This window comes from Oenanthe melanoleuca, chromosome 8 (genome assembly GCF_029582105.1).
Source record: "Oenanthe melanoleuca isolate GR-GAL-2019-014 chromosome 8, OMel1.0, whole genome shotgun sequence".
Classification (NCBI taxonomy): domain Eukaryota; kingdom Metazoa; phylum Chordata; class Aves; order Passeriformes; family Muscicapidae; genus Oenanthe; species Oenanthe melanoleuca.
This window is the reverse complement of record NC_079342.1, coordinates 22,407,747-22,434,664: the sequence shown is the minus strand read 5'-3', so window position 1 is coordinate 22,434,664 and position 26,918 is coordinate 22,407,747. Positions and strand designations below refer to the sequence as shown.

Below are 26,918 nucleotides of genomic sequence, written 5' to 3'. Positions count from 1 at the left end.
CCTGGCTGTCCCCTTAAGAGCTCATTAACTTTTTTATCAGTTCTTGAAAGTAACACTTAATTAGAATCAGGGTATCCCAAGCTGGAAGGAACCCACAAGGATCATCAAACCAAATTGCAGGCCTTGCACAGGACACCACAAGGATCACAAAAATGAGATCTTTATGTGAATTAAAAGGGCTGTGGTGGTGAGCTGTACCCAAGACACACAGATGTCTTGAGGAGCTACAAAATTAATCACTGCATCAGAACCAGAATCAGTGAAACCTCCCAGGACAAGCACTAGAGTATTAATGGTAACATTTTTTAATCTTTTCTTTTTGTAAGTAAATACTAGCTTTACAGTTACAAATTAGAAACAATTCTGTAAATAGACCAGAGAAAGATCAACTTCACTCTAAAAAAGGAATTTCTTTAGCTAGGACTTTGAAATTCAAATCCAAACACAAAATCAAAGGTATAGTATGCAAGTCTTTAGAAACAACTCTTTATTAACAATAAAATAATACAACTTGCAGGAAATTCCCTAAGGGCATAATATATTACAGAACTGTAATTGTACTAAGGAACCAAAAAAACCCATACAAAGTGGGAAGAGGAAGAGAGGAATTTGGGAAGGAAATGCACTTTTGTTGAAGTGGAAAGACTCCCCTGAACTGCTACCACTACCAGCCACCTCTGCCCGCATCCCAGCAGGCGCCTCGGTAGCCCCTGCCTGCTCCTCGGTACCCTCCTCCTCGGCAGGCAGCCCCAGCTGCGTAGCCTCCCCCAGGATTACCAGGGAATCCTCTTCCCGCCGAGTGCCAGCCGGAGTATCCGCCGTAGCCTCTGCCGCTGCGGCCGGGGCCGTGCCCGTAGCCTCCCCGGCCCCGAAGGCCGCCCCCGTTGGCGTAGCGAGCCATCTTGGGCGGGCGGGGGCCGTCCCCGAACCTGGCAAACAAGACACCGTGCACCTGAGGCAGTCTCACAAACTGCAGCTCTTAAAGGTGGGAAATAGCACCATCCTCAGCTAAGGCACCTCCATCTTCTGTGAGCACAACACGAGAGCTGAACTACACTTTTGCACCTTCTCCCACTTCAGAAAAGTTTCCTTTGCTTCAGAAGCAAAGAATGGAAACAAGGAGCAACAGAGGGGTGCAAGCCCAGCCAAAAATGTGTTTGCTTTCCAGAAAAAGGTTTGCCTTTTTATTAAATATTGTGGATGATACAACTGTCCCTGAAGAGGGCTCTTGGGATCTTATACCCTGAGACAATGAAACCTTTCATGAGAGATGCCCCCCCTCCCTACCAAAACCCCTGTTATCATTTAGGATTTCTACTGGTCTTTACCTTTACTAGATGATTGGTCTTTTCTCACCTAGAATCTTAAAGTAATTGGACAGTTCTAAACTTACAGTTCTACTGGTTAGAATTTCAATCCCCCTAAAATCTATAAAAACCCCTTGCTATGCTATGTATCTGGATTTTGCTGGTAGAATCCTTCGAAGAAATAAAGCTACCTTTGGAACTTCTATGGTGACTCCCAAAGTCTTATTCCTAGCTAGATGAGAAGCTGACCTGCCTTGGGGGCCCTCAGAGCTATCTGAACCCCGTAGCAGCTACAAAATATGGATTATCTTTTCTTTAAAAGATAATTTGCGCTTTGTGTTTTGGAAGAGAGGATGACAGCTTTTATTCCTGAGAGCTGTGTGTCCTTGTGGGAAGAGGCAGTTATGTCTCTCATTTCACACTGAAAGCAAAGCCTGGGGGCCCCCTGCTCACCTCCGAGCTGCAGCTCTCACCTGGTGCTGGCAGCCGTGAGTGCCATCCCCGCCGCCGCCGGCCGGGACAGCTGCCGGATCACGGTCAGCATGCGCTCGTGCGCCGGCTCCAGCTGCCGGACGACGCCAGGGTCCTTGGTCACCTCCACCACCAGCGCCTCCATGGCAGCGCGCAGGGCGGTGATGCAGGCAGCTGCTGTGTGCGGCATCTTCAGCTTGATCCTGCAGCACAAAGAGCAGTTGGAGCTGCCACCACTTCCAGGGAAGGAAAAGGTTCTGCAGAGTGGCTTTTCATTCAGCCAGAAACCTACACTCTATAATCTCTGAAATTCTAGTTTGTCACTGATGGGGTGAGAAATTCAGGAGGCAAATTTGAAAGATCTCTGAAATTTGGCACTGTTAAAACATAACCATTCTTTTGGCAAAATTTGCTCTTAAAATTTAACAAAGGGCCACGAAGATGCTCTGAGGGCTGAAACTGCTCTGCTCTGGAGATGGGCTGGGAGAGCTGAAGGTGTTCAGCCTGGAGAAGGGAAGGCTCCAGGGAGGCCTTAGAACTCCTTCCAGTGCCTAAAGAGGGCTTTCAAAAGGAGATACATGCAGATAGTGATAGGACAAGGGAGAACTGTTTTAAATGGATGGAGGGCAGGGTTAGATGGGATATTGGGAATAAATTCTTCCCTGTAAGGGTGGTGAGGGCCTGGCATAGAGAAGCTGTGACTGCCCCATCCCTGGGAGTGTCCAAGGTCAGGCTGAACAGGGTTTGGAACAACCTGGTCCACTGGAAGATGTCCACCTGAGATGAGCTTTAAAGTTCTTCTCAATCCAAATCATTATGTGATTCTATCATTCTATACTCCGATAAATTCAACACGTAACCTCTTGCATCAAAACAGCAAGATACAAAAATTTAAAGTAAATTGAAAACATGAGACTCCAAGATTTTGAAAGGTCCAACCCTCAAATTGTAGCAAATTAAGCTTAAGGAATTCTTTGCCTCTGTTTTACTGACTAGTGGGTAAAAGAAAAAAATACCAAAAAACAACTATCCAGATGGTATTTGGTGATAGCCATAAAATTTGCACTGGAGAGGCATTTCTCTCCTCAAGCTGTGTTTCTGTGCCTTGAAAACAAGGTTTCCTCTGTCTTTGCCTGAGGAGAAGGTCCAAAACAAAATAGTGCCTTTTACCTTTCAGTTAAAGAGGAAAAAACCAGCAGTTTTTATGGAAACTGCCTTGTCCTGTTTTTATGTTTAAGCAGATAATCTGCATTGAACAGGGCTCAAATTAACCTGTCCCTTCCTCACGGAAACAAAGGTGATTGCCTTCCCAACACACTCATGGCCCACAGCTTGCTCTGGGATCCCTGTTCTATAGACATATGGTCTGTGTTAGCTGCACTTCCCCTCAGTCAGGGAGGTCAGAACTGGATGAGCTTTGAGGTCCTTTCCAACCCAAACCACTCCGTGATTCCATGATTCTGAGCACCAAGGAGATCCATACCAGTCATCCACCAGAATGAGCTCCCCATCTGACAGGACTTTCTTGGAAGCAAAGAGGAGCAGCTGCAGCGGGCTCACCAAGGTCATGGTTTTGGCAGAGATAGCTCGTGTTCGAATCTGCAAGTGAAAAAGGAAAATAACTCTTGAAATGGAAAGCAGAGCTCTACACCTTCCTCTGGACACTGAAACTGGAGAATTTTGTAAAACAAAACCCAAACAACACACAAAAAATCTAGGTATAATGTTAGGAAATTACAAGAGCATGTGCACATACAAAATTGAATGCCAAGCAGAGGTTTACAAAATTCAGCACTGGCTGGTATAAAACCTCAACAAAAACTATCTTCAATTTTACAATATTCATTTTCTGTGTCTGCAGTTATGTAGTTTTTACAAGAGCCACCTCATGCTTTGCCAGCCTTAGAATGACCAGGGCACATCTGAATTTTCTTCCCACCCTTCAATTACTGAAGCTGTGATGAAAAGCTTTAGTGGGGTCCTACTCATGCAAATGTGGAAGTTGCCAGATGTCCATGCAGTCACTACTGTGTCATGTTACACTGACCTTGAGCTTGAACTTGAACTGAGAGCTTGGACAACATTAAGCCAGAGATAACAGCCCTGCTACATGGCTCCTGCCCCTCAGTTTAAAGAGGAACAGAAGATGGACCTAATGGGCAGGGAGAGAGCTGCACACAAATCCTTCCTGCATTCCAGCCTCACCCAGGTGCTGTCTAAGCTACTCTTAAGCCACCATCTTAGTCTCCATTTCCTGTGTTTACTTTGGTTTAATAAAGCAAAACTTTTTAAGCTCAAAAATCTTTTGTTTGATTTAGGGGAATCTCACTTGAGAGAGATGGTAAAGGTGGATAAAAGGTCTAACCTTCCTGGGATCCTGATACAAAGGGTGAAGAATCAGCAAAGCCTTACCCTGGCTCTGAACTATGGATCAGAAATAGAGACTGTCACAAAATCCCTGAACCCAAAGGATTTTAAATTCTGGTTATTAGCAAACACAAAAGCACTGCCTTCCTTTGCTCCTTGAGCAGGAGTAGCTGAGTTCATGATGGCTGTCACTGGAGCACAGGAGATCTCACGGGGATTGCAATGCACATACACAGAATGTACATCAAATTCACAGGATGGAGGAAAAGGTCATGGAGACCTTTTGGGTGATGCCTGGGAAATGCAAATTATCCTCGAGATGACACACTACCTACAGGCCAGAACAGGAGCACCCCACTGCCATATTCCATGTTCCTGTTTTCTCCCTGGATTCATAAGCAGCAGAAATTATAAGGCTAAAAATTCTCTGGTGCCTAATTAGTATGGAAGAGCTCCTCAAACAAACTCTTAAAGAAGATAATGATTTAGATCTTTCTCTATGACTTGGCTGTTGCAACAAAACTCACAGGAACTTTCTGTGCATCTCTACTTCTACTGAAAGTGGTTGACTGGAAGTTACTAGGAGGCTGAGTGACACCAGGACCATGTAACATTTACTTTCTGGAAAGAAAGCCAACCAACAAACAATACCCTCCATCCAACCCCCCACTAAAACTATTTAATATTGCAGTCAGGTTTTTTTCTTATGATTTCTTTACCAAAAAGAGCCTCTTGAACCATTTGGCAGCACATGATCAAGAATAAACCCAAAGTCTATACCTTCTCTCCAAAAACAAAGAAGGGTGATGGATACTTGATGTCCTGGCTGCTGAATGGGCAGTTGACAGACGATTTGTGAATGAGAGCATTGTGCCCCTCAGTGGTAAGAATCTTCCTCTTTTCCTTGTGGTAGCAGACATTGGGGTAGACCCCAAAAGCCAGCAGGGAGATGACAACATCCAGGTTGTTATCAGGGCCAGTGTTGTTAAACGGTTGAGTCATCAAACATTCTGTTGGCAGAGAACAGAAGAGTGGTTCAAATCCAAGGGACGTGTAGGAGAGCACAACATAGCTATTTAGGATCCTGGATCAATGCAGAGCTGTTTAGCATCCTAGATCAATGCCTTTTCTGATTGAATCAACTGCTAGATGTTATCTCCAATGACCTATGCACTCAGAGCATTTAAGTTCTACATTCCATTTTCAATTTTTTTTAATGGAGAATGAAAAGCTGAAAAATACTACTACAAGGAGGTATTTTTCTCTCCCAAATTCTTCAAAAACAAGGAGAGATGGGTTTGCCCAGAATGTGCTGTACCACAGTGTGTTTACTGCATTTGTTTTGGAGACAGATCATTCAGGGGAGGTTAAAATGGATGTTTTTATTAGTTCATTTGTTACAAATCTCCCCCAGAGTCTCTGGTGGCTTGTTTTCAAGTCATCTTGCCCAGAAAGTTATGGATAAATGCAGCAGTGATCCTAACAGCATGAGGAGAAAAAAATTAAAGGAATTTAAAGAGAAAAAATAAAAAGAAGAGGAGGGGAGATAAACATCTGCTTAGTCCAGGCAGCCATGCTATTTCACTGAGCTCCTCAGCAGCAAAAGGCAAATTCAGAACCTGGGCAAGTTTAAGAATTTTTTCTCTAGAAAACTGAATAATTTGGCATACTGCTGCACATCCCTCCTGCAGCACAAACCCAGGAAGTCACAGAACAGAACACTTTTCAGATCACACAGACTTCCCACTAAGCTCTATGGAAAGAAGGGAGAAAGCACAGTACAGCACATTTTGGACAGGCAACAAGTGAAGGAGAAATACAGTCAGGGAGACGACACTCTAAGGACACTTGTTAAATAGATTTTTAATCCTGCAGCTCTAATCTCAGCCTCCAAAATCTCCATGTTGTACCACAGCCATCACAACTTCAGGAGAGAACACTAAAATTCCACCTGAACGCAGCTGTAAGAGTGGAGTGGTGTTATGGCAAATCCATAACTATATTCCCCCTGTGCTTGGGTGCTCAACACAGATTATCCTGGTTATTTATTTATCATCTCAGAATGAAAAATGCAATCATTAAATTACTGAATTTAATCAGAATCACCTTCAGGAAAGCCAGAACTAATAAGTATGTCTTTTAGCTGGACTTTTGCTTCCCAAGTCATTCTAAGAGTGGCCATGCTGAGTCTTTTGTGTTCACAAAATCTTTTCTCTGCTTCTTCACCACCCATTCTGAAAAACAAATAGAGGGCATTAGAAGACTGATCAAGGAAAGAAAAAGCTCACCCTGTGTTACTTGCAACATCCCATTACCTGCTGTGCCAGACAACGTACCTTGCATCATCCCAGGCTTGGAAGGCAGAGAGCAAAGCTACATGATCTGAATACCTGGTCCCAGCAAAATTCCTATGGACGTATCCCAGGCGTTTGCCTTCATTGATGAAAGGTTCAGGGAAACAGGTAGCTGCAGAGATGGTACAAACAGCATCTCCCACACTGAAAGAACACAGAAGGGATCAGGATCAGGATTCAGTTAGCGCTGCCAGCACCCTCTGCAGATACTAAGGAAAACTTCTCTGCCAGAGACCTTAGGAATTTGGCCTTTATCTGCTAGAGTTCTTTCACTGAAGCACTTCCCTGGAAGTAGATGTTAATTTAGGTCTTTCTGCCTTCCCATCCATCCATACACCCCATTCTTCTGGTGAAAAGGTCCCTACAGTAATCACAGGACCCTATAGCCTTCACAGTGACAAAAACAGATCTTTTACTAAAGCAAAATGTGGAGATTGATTTTTCTCCTTATCTCATTGTTAAATTCCATATCTCCTCACTTCTAGTTCACTGTTATACCTAAATTTTTCAAATCCCATTCTTAATTCAGAAATATTCAGCCTCCACTGGTGTCTTGCCATTAACTGAATTTCATGACCATAGCTTTATTGCCTACACTGGAAATTATTTCTCTGCTCCCATGAAGATTCAGTCACCTCTCCCCAGCTGCAGCATTTATTGCTCATCTAGATATACTGGTTTTTCTCTCTTGCACATGTCAAGAGGCTCAGGAACTCAGAGAAACAAGAACATGACCACTGAGACCGCTCAACTTACTAAAAAATACAGCCCATGATCATCATCTTGCCCAGACGAGGCTCAATGGGAAGTTTGGCCAGGATTCTTCCAAGAGGTGTCAACTCATCATTGGAATCCAGGGCATCAAGCTCTGAAACAAGATCCCTTGTTATCAAGTTAGCTAACCCCAGAAATCTTTGGATTAGAAATTCAGATTTTTAACAGTTGTGTTTAAACTAAACCTCACTCATATTTGTTTACTGTTGGTTACACCATTGCTAACCTGATTTTCAAAACTGATTAGAGGTCAGATAAGTTTTACTTTAGCTTTACAGAATTTTTACTACCTCCTCTGCAAACAAAATAATCACAATGTAATTCACACACATATTTTCCATTCCTTTTCAGTTTGCTTATGTTCAAACCCCTATTACACTATTAAACCATCTATTATCTAATGTATCTAACCTAATTTCTGCCTCAGAATTTCTGCCTGTCACAACCAGATATGGAGTCTTCATTGCCATTGCCAAATCACAGAACCCTCTTCATCATAAAGAGAACACCACAAACTCTCTCTTCCTTGAGATTTTACATGCATTTCCCTCCTCCCATTACCTAAAAATTATCACCTGTATTCATCCTCAAAGCTACCAAAGGTTTCTTCACATAAAAAAAAAAAAAAAAGAAGCTTTGTAGCCTCAGCAATTAAATGGGTAAAGAAAATGTAAAGGATTCCTTGACCACCATCAAATCAGTTTTTCCTGGTACCTATTGAACCCAAAAGCCTAAAGAATATTTTGAAGAATAACATGTTTCACCTTCCTAAGAAGATACTAGCAGTGTACCTACACTGAAAAATCACAGGTCATTCAGGAAAGGGAGGCACCTGCAGAAATAGCTATTTGGTGTTAAAACCAAAAATGTTTGCCTTTTCCCCAGCTCTGCAATTCTCAGCTGCACAGTATGAAAAGTACTAATAATTTTCAGAACACAAAGTCATTAAACCTGACTACATATCCCTACTACATATGTTTTTCATTCTGGTCTCCCTCCTGTATACAAGCACAATTTGTCCATAAAATCAACAATCAAACAGATACTTCTGTTGTTAAAAATTGTAGGAAGTGCTTATTTAGTGACATTTACAAAGTGTGTTGAGGTTTGTGGTCACTTTTATGCTTTACCTCTAAAGCACAAATTTAGAGTCCTTCCCTGTCTATTTCATTCATATTCTAGTTAGTCCCTTTAAGAAAGTGGGGAGACAACCCATATGTCAGTTTCTTCAGTTTTTTATGCAGATGTATAAACTGGAGATTTAATTTATTGACAAAATCTGAGATATTGGGTCAGCAAACTGTACAAAGTGGTAATTATTTAATAAACTACCAGCCTCTCTTTTTCAGTATTTTTATAGAAGCTTTGTGAATGCCTCAAGCACTGGACTGAGTCTATGTCAAACACAGCAATGCCACAGCTGGAAAACAGGAAGCTGGAAGCTAACATAAGTTACCAGTAAAACAACAAAACAAGCCTCAAGTTTGAAGGCTCAAGTTTCCTAAAGGAATGACACTCTACTGGGAATTCAAATATTTCTTCAGCTGTACAAGCCACTGCCACCCACATGATGCCTCCAGGTTGCTGTGTCAGCCAGACTACGCTGCTCCAGGAATCCACCCAGAGGTGGTACAGCCATTTGTCAGAGATCCATACATGGAAAACCACCTGGAGGCAGTTCCACTAGCCCAGGATTAGCACAGAGCCCGTGGGCACAAGGATACCTCTCAGCGTGCGCTCTGCTTCAATCACCGCGTCCAGGGGCGGCGGCTCGATGGCTTTGGCCAGGAACTGCCCGATCCCTCCCAGCCGCAGCAGCTTGATGCTCAAAGCAATTTCGTGAAGTGGCGTTCGAAACATTTCAGGCGTCATGTGCGTCTGAAGTCTGGAATGAGAACAAAGTCCCATTTCTCTGAACACAGGCTTTGATCACCATGAGGGGTCATTCTAACAGCAGAAACCACTGCCCTCCAAAGTAAACTCTGTCTCTCTGTGCTGCTGGAACTCGGGCTCGTCTATCACAAAATTCTGTACTTCTCCATTCTCCTTTGGGGTAAATTTACACTGGGAATGCAGAGGGAATAGTCCTCACATCGCCACTGCCCACTGTGGGTTCTAGAGGAGCTGATCACAGAGAGCCTGCAGGGCTGAAGCACAATTACCAGCATGGCTGTGTCCAGCCCCACATTTGTCCTTTATGATCCTCCTCTACTCTGACAAGGAAGCTCTTATACTCCTGAGGGACAACTTTTCAGCCTGCCCTACGTAAAAACACTTTGCTAGTGCAGCTAAAAAAGCTTTCAAAACACCTTGAACAGATACTCTGATTCAGCTGGCAGCAGATTTAGATGATTTCTCTCAAAAACTACCTGTACAAGTCTACAAACACTCTTTCCTAAGCACCAAGGACTTCTATATTTTGGGTTTATATTCTCTGAAGGAAGGTAACCTTAAAACCATCATTACTTCAGTAGCCTAAAATCAGTTCACTGTCAAAAACTGTTAATTAAAATCATTCCACTGTACTCAACAACAGATCTAAATAAATTTGAGAAATTCAACGATAGTTTTTGATCAACTGAGGCTTTCAAGAGTTTACAAAAAGTTGAACATCAAAACACAGCTATGCTGTAACAGCCAGAGAAAGGGGCACTGAAACTTCTAGGAGAGAGGTCAGAGTGTAACTAACAGCTGTGTTGCCTTCTCCAACCAGCAAAGAGATTTCCATGGCTCTAGTAATGGAAAAACAGTCTGGCAGAGGTCAAAAGCTTCAGCAAGAGGGAACGTGCTAGAGCACAACAAAGGGGCTTCCTGGCCATGGAATGGGGATGGAGAGAAAAGTGACATCTGCCATCCCAGCTTTTTACCACTTTCATGACAAAATGGCCTGTTACATGGCAATGCCAGGTGCCCCCAGTGTTTGAAGGCAGACTAGAGCCTTGTCCTCATTACAAAGCTCTTTTCCTTGCCTCAATTCCCAAGTAGTATTGTTCTCCTCCTGAAAGGTTTGGTAGGTTGCAGTGACACTCTTATAGTACTAAAATCATGAACTATGTATCCACCTCTTATTATGGGTAAAAGCATAACAAAAGTACATTCTTTTAAACCAAAGAACTGAGATATTTCAGTGTAAGCCAACATCATCCACCTCCTCTCTGTGCTTTTTGCAATCATTTCCCCAGTTTCACCCAAAGCAGCACCAACAGTTCTGGGAGAATTCCCTGAGGCATTTTATTTCTGGAGACCACAGCCTCACCTCTCAAAGCGAGCTCTGCTGCACAAACGGAAACAGAACCCGGCTCGCACGCGCCCAGCTCTGCCTTTCCGCTGCTCCAAATTGGTTTTTGATGCCCAGACCGTGGCATAGTTTGTCATGTTGTTGTGAGCAGTGAACAGCTTCACTTTTTGCCTGTTACAGGAAAAACACCACTGAAGATTAAACATGCTTCATCTTAAGCCCTGCTGAATCAGTTCCTATTTTATGTCTTGCAGCCACACTGCTTTTAAGAAGCCAACCACCCCCAAGCTTTGGTAAATCAGGCATCAGTCTGGAAATTAAAGCATCACATTCCTTCTAAAGCAGTGCCCCAAACTATTGCACGGAATAATGTTCTCACAACTGTCCAAAAAGCATAAAATTCTCATGAATTCATGAGCTCTCTGTGTGTAGTTTTTTACAAAGAGCATGCACTGCAAGGCAGGAACTGTAACAGACTACAAAAATCTTCCTCTTTATCGTCAGCCAGACACTGAGAGCTTGTGAAACTCCTTTGGCAGATGACGTCTATCAAATTGGTGTGGAGACCCAGTGACACCTCACATGAATAGTGCCAGCATGACCAGCCCAATCCTCTGAGATGCCAGCATGGTGTGTCACTATGCTGACCAGCTAAAGACAATGCTAATTTGTCCTGAGGGAGTTAAGAGTCCTCAAGCTTAGCTCGGGAGCATGGGAACACAAGGGACTTCTGTGTGTTCCCAAAACCTCTTCTGCATTCCCAAGGGTAGGATTTATGAAACAAGAAGCTGCTTCATGAACTCACTTGCAAGAGTCGATAACAAAGACCACGTCATTGATGGTAATGCTGGTCTCGGCAATACTGGTAGATAAAATGACCTATAAAAACCAGGAAAGGCAAAGCGGTGTTATTTGGTCTGAAAAAGCTGATAATGCAAGATAAACTACAGAATTTATTTTAAAAGTCAGCAATATGTTCCCCAAAAGCCCAAGAGAATTGTGCACACAGAAGGCTCCATACCTTGGTCACCCCAGGAGGCACAGGATCAAACACTCGACGCTGCTCCTCCAGAGGAACCTGGGAATGCAGAGGTAAAATCCTGTACTGGTGGCTTCCTACAAAGGAATACAAGAACGTTGGTAACTACTGCTATGTGAATCTCATTTCTTTTGTTCCACAACAAAAAAATTTCTGGCCATTCACTCTCACAACAAATTAACTCCCTAAGCCACTCATCCACTCCCATCTTCACAGTCAGTAGTTTCCTTGGGAAAAAATGAAATATAACAGAATAGCTGCTTATACCAAAGCGTGGGTTCATTTCTAGATGCTTCTGCATTGTATAGATTAAGTTCCAGCCAGGCAAGAAAACAAGGACAGCTCCTGGGACATTCAGAGTCCTGATATAAGTCAGCAGAGCCTCAATGAGTTCAAAAGAGGTTTCCCTCTCATTCAGCTGAGCCATGGAGTGCTTTGTTTCTGGGCCATATTCATCGCTGCAAATAAGGTTGCAGTTGGCCTATAAAAGAAAAATACCACAAAGGAAATAATATAAATTAATTTACTCAATCTACGGAGACTGGCTGGCCAGGCAAATAAGAAAATGAGATATGTGGGTAGAAGCCTTTCAAGAAAAAACAGCCATTTAAAAAAAGTTCAATTAAGTGGCCCAAACTAAAAAGTTTCAAACCTACAAATTAAAAGTTGAATAAAACTGGTATTTTTTTGACAATGTATGTAAAGGTTGATAATATCAACTGCAAGAGAAGGGAGAGAATCTAAATTTCCATCCTAAAAGGGTACCATCAAGCTCTTCTTTCTCCATTTCTTCTTCCAAGGTTACCAATCTTAACATTCAAAAAGCATTTCAGTTTTAGCTTTAAAGAGAACTAGGCTGACAAAACATGAGAAACTTAGCTTCAATGAAAAAGAAATTCTTCAGTTTACAAGGGCAAGAAGAAATTTAGTTCCACTACTGAAGTTAACAGCAATCTCAGATATTAAAAACAGGAAAGCTGCTAGAGATGTTTTACTTCAACAATGCCAAATGAATTACACTCAAGTTGGAGTACTAAAAATAGCATTTGTTTAACTTTTCATATTAAAATTCGAACATACATCGTCATCTTCAGCACTTTCTTCATCCTTCTCTTTTTTCTTCTTTTCCTTTGGCGGAGGGACAAACTGAGTCATTTGAATACAATCTTCCAGAAAATAATCTGCAAGGACAGACAGTTGATAAGGACTTACTGCTGGAAGCCTGTGCAAGGGAACATAATTCTTTACACCACTTCTCAAGAGTCTCCTGAAATAAATCAGGATGTTTCAGAGTAGGAATCCAAGATAAAAACTCAAGAAGTTTCTGGAAGCACAACCAAGGATTTACCTTGGACAGGAAAGGTTCTCCCATAGACCTCTATGATGGGACAGTTGAAGAAGTATTCACAAAACATACTGGTATCGATGGTGGCAGACATAAGGACAACCCTGATTTCAGGATACACCTGAATGACATCCCTCAGCACCACCAAAAGGAAGTCAGTCTGCATAGAAAGAGAATAAGAGCAATGTTAACTTCATATCTATAAAAAGCAGTATCTTCACAAGAAACCAGAAGGAATGACACATTTACTGAGCAAGAGAAGTAAGAAGTGGAACAAAAGTGTTCTAAAGCCAGAAACAGTTGTCAGTGCTTTATTTTGAAACTACTGCCATGACTGCAATAAGTGATTTTTAGGATTTCCGGTGTAAAGAAGGGTTTTTCTTTTCTACAAAAATAGTTTGCTTCCTTCCTAACAATACATTACAACCCCAGGTATTTTTAAAGTTGGCTTACATATAAAGTAGCCATAATTAATAAAATAAATAGGAATTACTCAGTGCAGGTGGGTGTGATGTTTGTAGCTCTGTTTGAATATGACATTTATTTAGTTCTGCTGTGCAGTCAGGCACGCACTTAGCTCAACAGACAAAATTCCAATCTCACTCACAATTTCCAAACTTTTATTTTACATCATTAACATACATTTAATAGATGAAGAGATGCATCAGAAAATGTGTGTTGCAATTTTATTCAAGTGAGTCCCCAAATTCTGTCCAAATAAGCTTAAACAACATGTCAGAACTTCACGGTTTCTCTCACTCTTGGTATGACAAAGTTGAAAACTATACAGAATATTCAAGGGAACAGAAAGTGTTTGCCATTTCAAATTATATACAATATCCCTCCTAATTCTATCACTAACTTGCATTTTACTTCACATAAACCCTGAATTTCAATGTATCACTATCAAGACTGCAGGTTCTGTGAACACCACGGGTAATACAACAGTGTCAGTAAAAACAGCACTCCAAAACAACAGTGCCATTCAGCATGCTCCCCCACTTGCACAAGATGTGTTTGTACTGTGGTGTTCCATTTTCCAGAGAGGACAAGGACACAGGGGATCCTAACAGGAAAATAGTCAGAGGGCAGCAAGGAAGCAGCAAGGTCCTTGCTCTGCTACTTAGATAAGAAATAATTAAGAGTTCTAAAAATCTTATCAAAGGAGGAAAACTCACACCATCTGACACTCACTAAGATACAGTTTCCTCTCACATGTTGGCTACAACAAACAAACACATACAGAAGTTAAACAGAGATTAGGACAGTCATCACCAGCTAACTCACATTGATGTCTCTCTCATGGATCTCATCAACAATAACATGACTAATGCCGCGGATCCCAGTCTCCACTTTCCTCAGAAGAACACCTAATTCAGAGACAGTCAGTTAATGTTCATATAACAGTTCAACCATTCCCCTCCCAGCTCCTGGTTTAAAAATCAGGAAGTGTGCAGGCTGTGCAGCCCCTTTTCCAACCCCATCTCTAATTGCCATGTTTTCCTTTGTACAAGCAACAGCGACGCCACGAAGCGTTACCACAAGACTCTTCCATCTTTCCCACCCAATGCTGCTTCCCTTTCTGTCTTTTAAGGAAAATCAATATATGGCACTTTTATCTCTTCATGGGATTATTTCTCTGTGCTATCAGACCTGTATTATCAGACTGCTGAACAAAAATATTAAATCTTAATTTTTCTTTGCACAATGGCATGTCAGCGAACTTTTATCCAAAAAAACCTTTTCAATCTTCCAAGCAGACTTTATAAAAATTTTAATCAAACCGTATTTCTGCTTTTGCTGCTAACTCAGAGTTCAGACCCATGATAAGCTCCAAAATAAGGAAGCAATACAGACCTACAGTGCAGAACATGATGCTGGCGTGTGGCCGAGGGAGCACAGACTCGAAGCGCACGCTGTACCCACAGCTCTGCCCGGGCTCTTCCCCCCTCTCGTAGGACACACGCTCCGCTACAGAAACCGCGCTGATCCTCCGGGGCTGAGGGGTGCAAAAGTTTTCCCTAACTTAATGAAGAGGTTTTAGAAGTTTATCACAATACTGCTGAAAGCAATAAAGGAAATTAAAAATGCTACAAGAGTCCTGTCCTGAGATTTCTTTACAAAGTAATCATTAAACATTAATACTGTAACAGCACAGGGTTTTTTTCACAAAGGACAGATATAAGGGTATATGGCAACTAAAAGCTGCCATTTCCCAAAGAATTTCCCCTTGGTCTGCTAGTTTTCACCTGGGCATGGTTCAAGCCAGGTTATCCAAACTGCAAATCCATGCAAGAGAAACATTCCAAACAAAAATACATATGATGCTGAGGTTTCTCCTACTCATATTGCTGAGGAGGTATCTTTATGAAGAACCTGTCCTGCAATGATAATAAGGTTCCTCAACACATCCTTCAATCCTCCAGCGCCAGCTTGGATGGGGCTTGGAGCACCCTTGCCTAGTGGGTGGCATTCCTGACCATGAAAAGGTGGTGGAATGAGACAAGCTTTAAGGTCCCTTCCAACCCCAGCCATTCCATGATTCTCTGATTTTATCTGAACCAAGAGGTGACTTCTCATATCCTCCACAGAAATGCAGTGGCCACACTGGCCACACATTGCTCACCTGTGTCACCACTATGTTACACTCAGCAGCTCGGTTGGTTCTGATGTATTCATCCAGGATATACTGGGGCACTTGAGTGGTTTTGCCACAGCCAGTGGCACCACGGATGACAACAACAGAACTGTGATGGATTGCATCCAGAATTTCACTTTCAAAATTCTTCACAGGTAAGGCCTCTCTCTCTTCTTGGATCTGGAAAAAAGGTCCAGGACATCTCCAAAAATTCTGCCTGTTCTGCTCCATATCTATACTTTGCCTCACTTTTTCTATGCTTTTCCCTTACCCAAAAGAAAAAATGCCAAATAACACGTCATAGGTTGTATTATTTCCTGACACAGCACAACTCACCCCCACATCCCCCACACTGGAACACCAAGCACTTGTGAAAACGTGGTGTGTATTTGTGCTGAAATCCAGCCTTATAGACTTTGTGTAATGTTCAACCCCTTCTGGAAAATAAAGAGCCCAGCACAAGGATGGCAGGTCACAGGAAACACACTTACCCTCTGCAATTCCTTATCCTGCTCCAGCCGGTACATGAAATCACTTTTCAGATCCATGCTTATTTGCTCCGGAGTGAGCTGGAAGTGCAAGACATTATTTGGAGGCTTTTGGACCCCTCTTCGTATCTACATCATAACTTCACTATCAGATCAGTCACACTAATATCATGAGCCCAAATATCCCTAGAGGATTGTTTCCTGCATAACTCCCTGAAATCAGTCATGCCTCTGAGCTGTTTTATTTCATTCATTCCAGTGAATTAAATATTCATCTCCAAAGAGGTCTCTCAGAAAGACCAAGAACACTGAAAAAGAACGACTGTTTACATTTAAACACTTTGCTTGAGAAACACTCTCTATTCAGCAGTAAGCCAAGAAAATGATGATTTAAACAGGAGTTTTTAATATAAGTAATGACCTAATATAAACACAAACCCACCCTTAAAACAGTAGCTGAAAAGGGAAAACTTTGAAGAGGATTCATTAGGTAAATCCTGTCTCTCAACTGCCAAAGAAATCTGAAGAAGTGCAAATTTGTTACCAAAGAGCTAGCTGTTTTTACTGCAAATAAGTCAGCTGTTCCAGTCAGAACTAGCACAGGTAAATCCTGAAGAGATTTGAAGCCACCTCAATTTGCAATATCCATGTTGGTTATGCATTTTATGCAGCAACAGCTAAATTTACATTACTTCCCTATAATTTAAAAAAATCAATATATAAAAATCTATACTAAATTAATGTAATTTATGGAAAATCTCCAGTAGAAAAAGAATTAACTTATTATTTTGGCCATAAGCAATCTGAATATTGTAGGAAAATCAAGTTCCTGCCCCGAGAGTCTTTTCTGACCAGATTATACCAGTCAGACCAAACTACCCTCTGAACTTGGCAGATCAGTAATTCTTTCCCTTCTCCTACACGTTATCATGTCACATTGTTGCTTTTCATTTGTTCTGTGCTGAATGGGACTAGAAAGTACAAAAAGTAAGGAAGTTGGTTGCTTGATAGTGGCACTGGCTTGGAGCACTTTCTCCTCCCAGCAAAAGAGTCTGAGTGTGGAAGTATGGGAAAAAGAAGCTAGAGCATTATAAATGGCATGCCCATTAACTTACCTAGCAATTTCAATTATAAACTTTGGATGGGCTGCACAATAGCAGGCAAAAGGTGAAACAAAGCAGAGAATTGGGACACTCAAGACACTGCTGCTCAAGACTTGATAAAACATGAAGTAAACACAAAGAACTCCCTGGCTCCAGGTCAAGAAGGGAAGAAATTTTATTAGCAGACTGTCTTCTTCTTTGAAATAGCTCATACTTTAAATCCTGGTGGGGGAGAAGCATTTAGAAATTCTGTAAGCATGGGGAAATCAAGCCATTTTTTAAGCTGTCTTACATTTGCCAGTGGACCCTCATCAATATTGCAGCCAGTCCAAGGGTTCCAGTTGGAATGAGGTGGTGACCACGGAACAACTCCCATTTGACTTTGTCTCTGTGATGGTTCGAAATGGGCCAACTTTCCAACGTTGATCTGAACTGGATGACTGGGATCTTCAGGCTATAAATCCAAAAGCAGAGTGGACAAAGACAGACAAATGATTAAATGAGCAGGTGTGATGTTCTATACTGATGTACTGAACCACATACTTACCAAAGGCACAATCTCCAGGGACAGCTCCCGTATCGTCTTTTGCAGATGATTTTGTAAGTCAGAAGCCAGTGACACCTCATAGGGCTCCAACTAGGAAATATTTAAAAACTACACATCATTATACACAAAAAGATAGGCACTGGAAGCCAGACCTGTGGGCTATTAGAGGTGAACCATCATGAAACAAGGTCAGAGACTATTCTGTTCAGAATTCACATTCCTGAAATGTTTTGTTGACTTTTCACTGAATAAGGATTTACAGGCTATTTTTAAATATCTGAGTTTCATTTCAGAGGAACATGTTCCCGAACTTGCAACCAAATACCCAAATGACATATAATCCTTGGTATGTGTGTGTGTATATATATATATATTTGAATTGCCAGAAAATGCTCATGTGACAGACAATTAATCCAAACAGAAATATTCAAGCTTGTAGAAAAACTATACTGAAGACAGCATTTGTTACAAATCCTATTTCATTTAAGAGAATGCAAAATTAGTCACTGCTCCAATCACATACACATGAAGTTATATATCTGATCCAAATCACTCACCAGAACAGAAACAGTTGCTAAAGAATAAAAATTACGAATAACTTGTAAGATGTTAAATATGGAGAGAACTCTTAAGTCACTCCTGTTTATGAGAGTGCTTCTGTGTTATGAAATGAAAGCAGTCATTCCTGTCTGTCCTGCCAAACTCACCGATTCTCCTTTCTTCTTCGTCTGCCCAGTGTAAGGCTCAATGACACCAAGGTGGTAGAGCTGTCTGACCAGGGAAAGAGCACAGGACTGTGCTGCCAGCTTTTTGTTTGATCCGTGCTCGCGACTGAAAATCCCTGCAGCACACAAAGGTCAGAGTTGTAGCAGTCAAGTTGTAGGAGTCAAGGAGCAGCTTCCACAGAAGACTCTACTCTGAGCTGGGCTCTCTGACTGTACACTCAGACCAGGTTTCATGGACAGTCTCAAATCTTGATAAATCCAGAATTCCAACACAAAATCCAACCAGGCCCCTCCATTGCCCAGCTCACACTGGCTGTGTGATGTTACTTTACTGCTAAGTCCTTTGAAGTTTTTCTGCATTCAGTGCCTAAAGAAGTTTGATTATCCAATACCACTCAGCATCATCATACAAATGATCCTCTACCTCTGGAAGTGGCTCCAACTATAACTATAATAAACTCTGTAGTCACAAATGTTCCTCTATATCAACACCCATCTCTTGCTAAGTTAAAAAATAAACAGGAGCACTTACTTCTGCCCAGCTGCTTCACATAAATGTTCATTTCTGCGTAAAAGCTCCTGCAAGAAAAAGAAAGAACACAAAGGCACAATTACCAATAGCTGACACTGTAAAAATATTTACTCTTTCCAATATTTTTAGGCAAAGATCTCTGTCCTCAGTCAGAAACTCTCAATTCACCAATGACCAAGGTAAAGTATTACTGGTTTTAGTCCCTTTAACCCCAAGATAGTAGGTAACAGACCTATCATCAACAGAACAGTACATTTGATAAGAAGAGTTCTGAATGTGCCACTGTTCAGCATTGAAATTTAAAACAACATTATTAGGAAATATGCTCAGAGATGTCTAAGTTCAAGGCAACAAACAGTTATAAAGCAGGCGGGATGTTAATGTAGACTTAACATGCATATCAATGTACCATTAACTGTATCCCACATTAGTATTGGTGTAACACTAATGTAACCCAGTAATAGCCTGTGTTTAATACATTTAATACAGTTACTCTGCTTTTTACCACACATTTGATCAGCTTAGAGCATAAACAAAACCCAAGCAGGTCATTTACTCAAAACCATGGAACTTATCTGAACAGGAGGCAGAATGTTTGAATTTGCATGAATTTCCATTCACTTATTGCCATATTCTGGAAAGAGCAAAACTTGAGTAACAGAGTTACTCAAGGGTAACTCTGGTAGCAAACCCAACAGTTTGCTTAGTAGACATGCAACCAGTTCAGTTAAAGGTTAACTGGCATATTCATCATAGAATCATAGGATCATAGAATGGTTTAGGTTGGAAGGATCTTAAAGACCATCTCATTCCAAGCCCCTGCCGTGGGCAGGGACATTTTCCACTACGCCAGCTTGCTCCAAGCCTCCTCCAGCCTGGCCTTGGACACGTCCATGGATGGGGCTGCTCTGGGCAACCTGTGCCAGGGCCTCACCACCCTCACAGAGAAGAATTCAGGCTTAAATAAAGAGAAATCCTCAACAGAGGAGAATAGAAATCTTGATCCATGTTTTTAAGAATCCCAAACCTAAGTCTGTATTTGCCACATGAAATATTGAAGCTGAATTCTTGTAAGACAAGATTTAAACTAGCAAATGTGACTCAAGGCGCATGACCGGAATTTATTGGACTGAGATCCTCTTTGGAAACCAGGCCTTGGCATTTGCACAGGTGGAGGCTGTGCCTTGCACCTGGGTCCTCCATCTTTTGCTGCAAACAAACAATAAAGAAGGTTAAGTGAGTGATTTAAATGTCAGGTTAGACCTCCTTCCTGTGCTATCAGCAAACTGACCTTCAGGCACAGTGGCTTCAGGGGTCGAAGGCCACTGGCTCTCAGGGACACAACAGCCACCTAAGACACCGATGACAGTATGTTTCTCAGCCAGGCCTACAGTCAGCATTCAATCTCATTCTCCTCCACCTGAGGGGAGAACAGCAACACCAGAAATCAGTTTGCAGCAGAATCCCACGATTCCCTAGTCCAGCTTCAGCAGCCTGTGTGTGAGCAGGCACAGGTCTGTGGTGTCGGTCTTCAGCAGGAACAGAAGGAGGCACAGGTAACCAACACAGAAAAACCACATCCCATCCCTTAATATGAGCTCATGCTTTGTGTTTTAGGAGAGCCATCTTCATATTTACCACTTATACCCTCCTGTCATAGTTAAAGTTTCCAAATTCAAATTTTCCAGCTATTACTAAGTTCTCAGACCATGAGTATGATTAATTGACCACAAACCTCTGAGAGCATGGCTAACATATCTGTTATAATCTATATCTCTGATTATTACCTCAAAAATACCCCAAAACAGATTGGCAAGATGCATGACAATTGATAATTCTTTTAAAAAACCCAACAACCTACACTATATTATACCCTCAAAATTCCAGAAACATCCCTCTGCTGTTACACACACCAAAAGGATTAAATCCAAGTCTCCCATCAGTCTCTCAATGAGCCCTACAATACTTTAGGATTGTTTCATACCTATTTGATCTGTTGCAGCAGGTAGTGAATAGCCCCTTCTGCCATTCCATCCAGGGCAATCCACTTCCCTGAACAAAGAGTATATAGGAAACTCTGAAATACACTCCAGAAGAACAACAACCAGGCTGAGAAACATACTGTCATCTGTATCATTTCATTCTGCTCAAGACTAGATAAATTTAAATATACACAGCTTAATGCTGCAGAAGATGTAACAAAAAATGAGCTACACAAATAATCCCTAAGCTACAAGATAGAAGAAACGTTCACAAGCTATTTGCCTGCAACAAGCATAATTTAAATTCCTAGTACTGTACAAACTAACTTTTTATGTCATTCACTTAAATGAAGGAAATGGCCTTGCCTGAGAGACATAAATTGAGATGAAGTGACTTGAGGACAGGTTTTAAATGAGAATTTACAACTTTCTGCACCAATACACATCTTTTAGATGTTCCAAATGATTGGAAGACTCAATAACAAAAGAATACCATAAGTCCTTCAAGTGATGCTCTCTTGAAAGGCTGTAATAAGAAAATTCTTGTCTTTCTAAAAATATAACTCTCATAGAACACAAGTTGTTTATATAATGTAAAAAAGCCCTAACCCAATCAGGAGAATCCAGCAGCAGCAGCATGCCATTATTTCCAGCCACAAAGCATCATTTTATTTCACCAGAAATAATACTCTATCCTACTGTCTGGATGATTTGTCAAGATTGCTCCTAATAGGGATAAAATAATAAAAACCATGAATTCTTTATGAACAATCTGAGTAGTTATGAACTACTTTCATTTGGAAGATGCACATGCAAATTCTCTGGTGGAATGGCTAAAAGTCAAAAAAGAGCAATATCCAGCTGGTCTTGGCTGAAACTGAAAACTCTCAGAACTCCTTTGGGAAAATTCTGCCAAACTGCTTTTTTCAAAAGAACATTCCATTGTCAAATAAGTTAATAATAATAAATATATATTATACAATTATACGTATATAATAAAAATATAAATAAATTATCCTTACAGCACATTGCTGCATAAGCAAATTTAAGATTTACCTAAATTGCACAAAGGCAACAACAGTCACAGAACTATTACCACAAGCAATTGAGCTCTCCTTTCACAGAAACTGACACCCCAGCAGCTGACTAGAGGACAGAAATCAATTTAAAAGCAGCATATCAGACTTTCTCAGGAATTTCTTCAATCCCTCAGATCCCTCTGCACTGAGGCTCCTCATCCCCATATCAATATTCAGGGATGTTGTTGATCCTGGCAAAGAATGCTATGGCTCTATGGAGTATGGCACGTGTGACCAACCACTGTAAAAAATATTTTGCACCCTTCATACACAGACAGTGACTGAAACTACCAAACCTGTTGTGATCAGGCCCCATTTCAATGTATTTATATTCTTCCTGGATCCTCTCCTTTTGGAAAAACTGGTTCAGACGTGCCTTGGCATTTTCTAAGGTCCAACCCCCATGAAGATCTGCATTTAAGTCCACTTCTGACTCTGTGGTCTAATATGGAAAAAAAGAGTATCACTTACCAGTTAAAAGATTAAATAATTCACCTGTATTAAGACATCACAGAAAATATTAAAAAGTCCCCTGTAATTCTTTATTTTCAGAATAAAATGTCTATTATCCAGAACGATTTATTTGTTCCTAGCTTAAACAAATTACCTTTATTAAAAGTCAACAAATAAACCTGCAGCTTTAAATCTGCAGCTTAAACTAACCACAAAATATCAAAAGAAAAATGCAAGCTTGATTATAAATGCAAATAAATTAAAGGGGATGAAAGATACCTATTTAAGAACTAATGGAGAATTCCTCAGCATGACTTACCTCCTGCACTTCTTGCTCCTCTTTCCTGGAATAATAATCTTGCAAGTTTGCACCCCGATCCCATTGAGCTCCACAGTTTCCAGGTGCTACACCTGGTCCGTTGCCTAGCACACAGAAAAAAAAATTTAAAAAATAAAATAACTCCCCAAAACATGTTCTTAGCAAAGGAGAGGCACTGCCTGGCCATATTGATAGGCCATGACCAGTTTCCCTCAGATCTCATGCAATCTTCCACACCTCTGCCTCAAAACTATGACCTCAGTGTGTCCTATCTGCAGATTGATGCAATTTGGGGGAGAAATCACCACAAAAATACATTCAAAGACAGAAATTACAGTTTTCAGTCTTACCTACTTCACTTTTTATAAGCAAATGTGGAGGAAGAGGTCCCCCCACAGATGAACTGGAACCAGACACATCTCTAGCTGCTTCCTGTCCTCCAGTGGGGATATCACCTGCTGCTGGCTAGGGAAGGGAATGAAGGAAAAACTCAGCACATCAGTGCAGAATAAGTCATTTTAGAATTTAGCTAGAAACTGTTCAAGAAGTTTAAAGACCTCAGGCAACATTATGCAACAGTCATCCCCTGTAAAAATGCAATAGGTACTACCCAGAAGCAACCCCAATAAGTAATACAACCGTGAATATTTTAACACTCAACTGCTGAGAAACTAATTGGCACAGCAAAACCAAAATACTAGTTCTGTTCTCATTGGGTTCCACCTAGGCTGATGAGGCAGGGAGGCTGCTTCCACTGAGAAAACTCATATATCCTCAAAGGAGTACTGGAAGATTCTTCCCTCTCAGAAAGTAACGCAATACTTCATGCTTTATTTATTTTTCTAAACTTGCTGTAATGAAAGAGTTACCCTCCTCTTCCTCAGCCTTTAAGTGATAGTCACTGTTGAGTGTTCACAAAACACCATAAACATCAGTTACACACCTGAAGCAATTATGGTTTAAAATACCAGATTTTCAACATGTGGTTTGATATATCTGTGATTATTATTTTGGGGGTTGGTTCTGGTTTTTTTTAAAGCACACAGGATTATATATATTACATATGTATTAGAACATGGCTAAAAAAAAAAAATGGCTAAAACTTCACAGTGTCAGGTGTGAGTACTCAGCACTTTTAAAGCCAGGCTGCACCTCAGGGACTCTGAATTCTTCCCAGCCTCATCAGCTCTGCAGCCCAACATGCAGCTGTATTTATGAGATCATCCTATAACATTCAGTCAGACTTGATAATCGCAAAGGTCTTTTCCAACCTAAATGATTCCATGACATTCTGTGTGTGCTCCAGCCTTCCAGCAGTGCAAGGAGTCTTCACGTTCATCACTGCACAGGGGCACCAGACTGAACTCCAGGGATGAAACACAACAGGGAACACTGCAGCACAACAACAGAGTAGTCTTTGGTAAGGAGAAAGAGCAGCTTACTCCAAAAGCAGGAACCTCATCCTTCTTCATTTCATTGACCCGCACTAAGTAGTTGATGAAGTCTCGGGCAGCATTGCTCTGAGCATCCTTCTTGTTGGTAGAGTTGCCCACACCAACATAATTGAAGCCTTCCACTCGGACCTGCAAGGAACAACACATGGCTCTGTGCAGCTGAAAGGGGCTTGGAGGCCAGCAACACAGACTGGAGTTCCAGATCCTGGCTGCTGCTAAGTACAGGAAAAACAATATTGCTAGGTATTGCTACATATCATTATGTACAGCTATATATTTCTGTAAGTTTTGAAAAGCAAATCCCCCTTTCTGAGAATTTCTCCCCTCAGAGCACAAGGGCTTCCCAAAACCTTGTGGAAGAAGATAAGTCAATGTAGGAAGCGACCCTGGCAACACACAGCAGCAAACACTGCGCAAAATCACTTTCCTCAACATAAATCCCAAACTCTTGGACAAGGACAGGTGCAACCTTGTGTCCACTCAGCCATAGCTCCAAAGATTTATTTCTGATTTTTTTTTTTTTCACTTTAGAACAGCAATTCTATACCCTGGACAATGGTACCTCCAACCACATAGTAATCATACAGGATTCACAGCCCTCCTACCAGGCTGCAAAAATCAGCAAGAGAGATGTTTTAGTGAGACTGATCCTTTCACCTGTTAAGCTTCCATGGACAATCATGGGGCATCAACATAACAAGGACAATACTTACATATTATATAATAAACTATATATATATATATATATATATATATATATATAGTGTGTGACAATATATATGTATAGTGTACATATATATGTATAGTGTGACTTTTTACAAAAACCACAGAGTGACAGAACAAGAGGGAGCAGCTTCACAATGAGAGAAGGCAGGGTTAAATGGGATATCAGGAAGAAAGTGGTCCCTGTGAGTTTGGTGAGGCCCTGGCACAGGGTGTCCAGAGAAATTGTGGCTGCCCCATGCCTGGAAGTGTTCAAGGCCAGGCTGGATGGGGCTTGGAGCAAACTGGGACAGTACAAGGTGTCTGTCCATGGCAGGGGGAAGGACTGGATGAGCTAAAAGGTCCCTTCTAACCCAAATCATTCCATGATTCTGTGAATATATCTATTAATACAAGCATTCCATGTGACTATTGCTTAACCAGTTATAATACCTTGAAAATTGTTTTAATGCCACTGTGCTTCCTAGTTTTCTTACTGACACAGAAGACAAATGGGAGGGGGAAGAATAAAATTCAAGGTGTTTAGTGCAAATCTATGGCATCACTCATGAACTGATCTGTTTTACGCATGGCCTCACACTTAGTGCCAGCTACCTGTCAGAGCCAACCTGGATTCACAGCTCCCACATCCCTAATATCAAGAGGCAGGAGTAAAGTACTATTAGAACAGTGCAGAGTAGCAACCATTCCAACAAGAACTCTTTAATACATTTCATCTCAAGTTCAAGAGCAGACCAAAGCTCTTGGCAAAGGTGACATACAGTACCCCTAACCATTTTAACTGATGAAGAGTCTCACACAGTGCAGACATACACCACCACCCTTAAATAAACCAATCCATTTTCCCTGTAAGACCATCATGAGGGCTTCTTCCCTCCTTTCACTCATTTCACACCGTGCACACACAGCCAGGATACTCTGGCTCAAAGCGTCCCAGCCCTGTCTGAGCCCTCGGCTTCCAGCGGCTCCCACTCAGGCAGGGCAGTGCCCACACCCCGGGCAGGACCCGAGACAGGACCGAGAGCCGGCAGCATCCCCGGCACGGCCCCACGTTCCCTCTGACAGAGCAGCCAGAACTGCTCCCAAATCCCCCGGCAGAGTCCCGGGTCCGGCCCGGCTCCCAGATCCCCCGGCAGCACCCGAGACCCCTGGAAAAGCCCAGACCCCGCCACGAACCTCAGATCCCCGGCAGGGCCCCGCATTCCCTTTGACAGGGTTCTCGGACAGAGCTGCAGGCACCTCCCGCAGACGAACCCACGCTCGCGGCACAGTCCCAGTCCCTCCGGCAGAGCCCAGGCTCCGGTCCCGCCTCCGCCCCTCAGCACAACCCCCAGACGCACTCAGCCCCTCAGATCCCCGACAGAGCCCCGGGACGAGCCCAGAGACCGGCAGGGTCCGTCCATGGCCCCGGAGGGCCGCAGTCACCCGCTGTGTCCCCAGACCCGCGGCACAGCCCTAAATCCCCCTCACAGCCCCCAGTCCCGCGCAGGCCCGCACCTCGCAGAGGAAGGTCTGTCGGCCGCGGCCGCCGGCGGCGCGGATCTCGTAGGCCGGCATCACCCTCCTCCTGCCGCACCAGGCGTACAGGTAGTTCTTCACGTCCCCCATGGCCGGGCCGGGGCAGCGGGGCACAGCCGCCCGCTCCAGCCGGCGCCGGGCCCGCGGCAGCGCCTGCGCGCGGCCGGACGGCGGCCGGGAGGGACCGAAAAGTGCCGGGCGCGTTCGCTCCGCCCTCCGGCGCCCCTCGACCCGGCTCGTCTCCGAACCATCATCTTCCTGGCTTACTGCTGAATAGAGAGTGTTGCTCAAGCAGTCAAAGTGTTTAAATGTAAACAATCATTCTTTTTCAGTGTTCTTGGTCTTTCTGAGAGACCTCTTTGGAGATGAATGTTTAATTCACTGGAATGAATGAAATAAAACAGCTCAGAGGCATGACTGATTTCAGGGAGTTATGCAGGAAACAATCCTCTAGGGATATTT

General features: G+C 42.3%; 1 protein-coding gene across 3 annotated transcripts; it reads right to left on the bottom strand.

Annotated features, from left to right (window-relative positions):
* Nucleotides 1-457: 457 nt before the first annotated feature.
* On the bottom strand, nucleotides 458-26,625 carry DHX9 (DExH-box helicase 9). Of its 3 annotated transcripts, XM_056497156.1 has the most exons (27): nucleotides 26,436-26,625; nucleotides 24,204-24,344; nucleotides 23,112-23,226; nucleotides 22,762-22,865; nucleotides 22,286-22,431; nucleotides 18,929-18,975; nucleotides 18,379-18,512; nucleotides 17,672-17,761; nucleotides 17,417-17,578; nucleotides 16,025-16,102; nucleotides 15,522-15,713; nucleotides 14,753-14,894; nucleotides 14,183-14,265; nucleotides 12,899-13,055; nucleotides 12,631-12,731; nucleotides 11,818-12,031; nucleotides 11,533-11,627; nucleotides 11,317-11,390; nucleotides 10,530-10,682; nucleotides 8,998-9,158; nucleotides 7,256-7,367; nucleotides 6,482-6,643; nucleotides 6,252-6,379; nucleotides 4,926-5,155; nucleotides 3,262-3,377; nucleotides 1,781-1,981; nucleotides 458-929 (listed from the first exon to the last, which is right to left on the bottom strand). In XM_056497156.1, exons 1-27 carry the CDS (start codon nucleotides 26,544-26,546, stop codon nucleotides 665-667), a joined length of 3,714 nt encoding a protein of 1,237 aa, XP_056353131.1. In that variant the 5' UTR covers nucleotides 26,547-26,625; the 3' UTR covers nucleotides 458-664. The 3 variants fall into 3 exon arrangements, with proteins under 3 accessions (XP_056353131.1, XP_056353132.1, XP_056353133.1); XM_056497157.1 differs by lacking the exons at nucleotides 22,286-22,431; nucleotides 22,762-22,865; nucleotides 23,112-23,226; nucleotides 24,204-24,344; nucleotides 26,436-26,625 and adding an exon at nucleotides 20,220-20,348 and having other exon boundaries at nucleotides 18,929-20,137; XM_056497158.1 differs by lacking the exons at nucleotides 22,286-22,431; nucleotides 22,762-22,865; nucleotides 23,112-23,226; nucleotides 24,204-24,344; nucleotides 26,436-26,625 and adding an exon at nucleotides 20,220-20,300.
* Nucleotides 26,626-26,918: the final 293 nt, after the last annotated feature.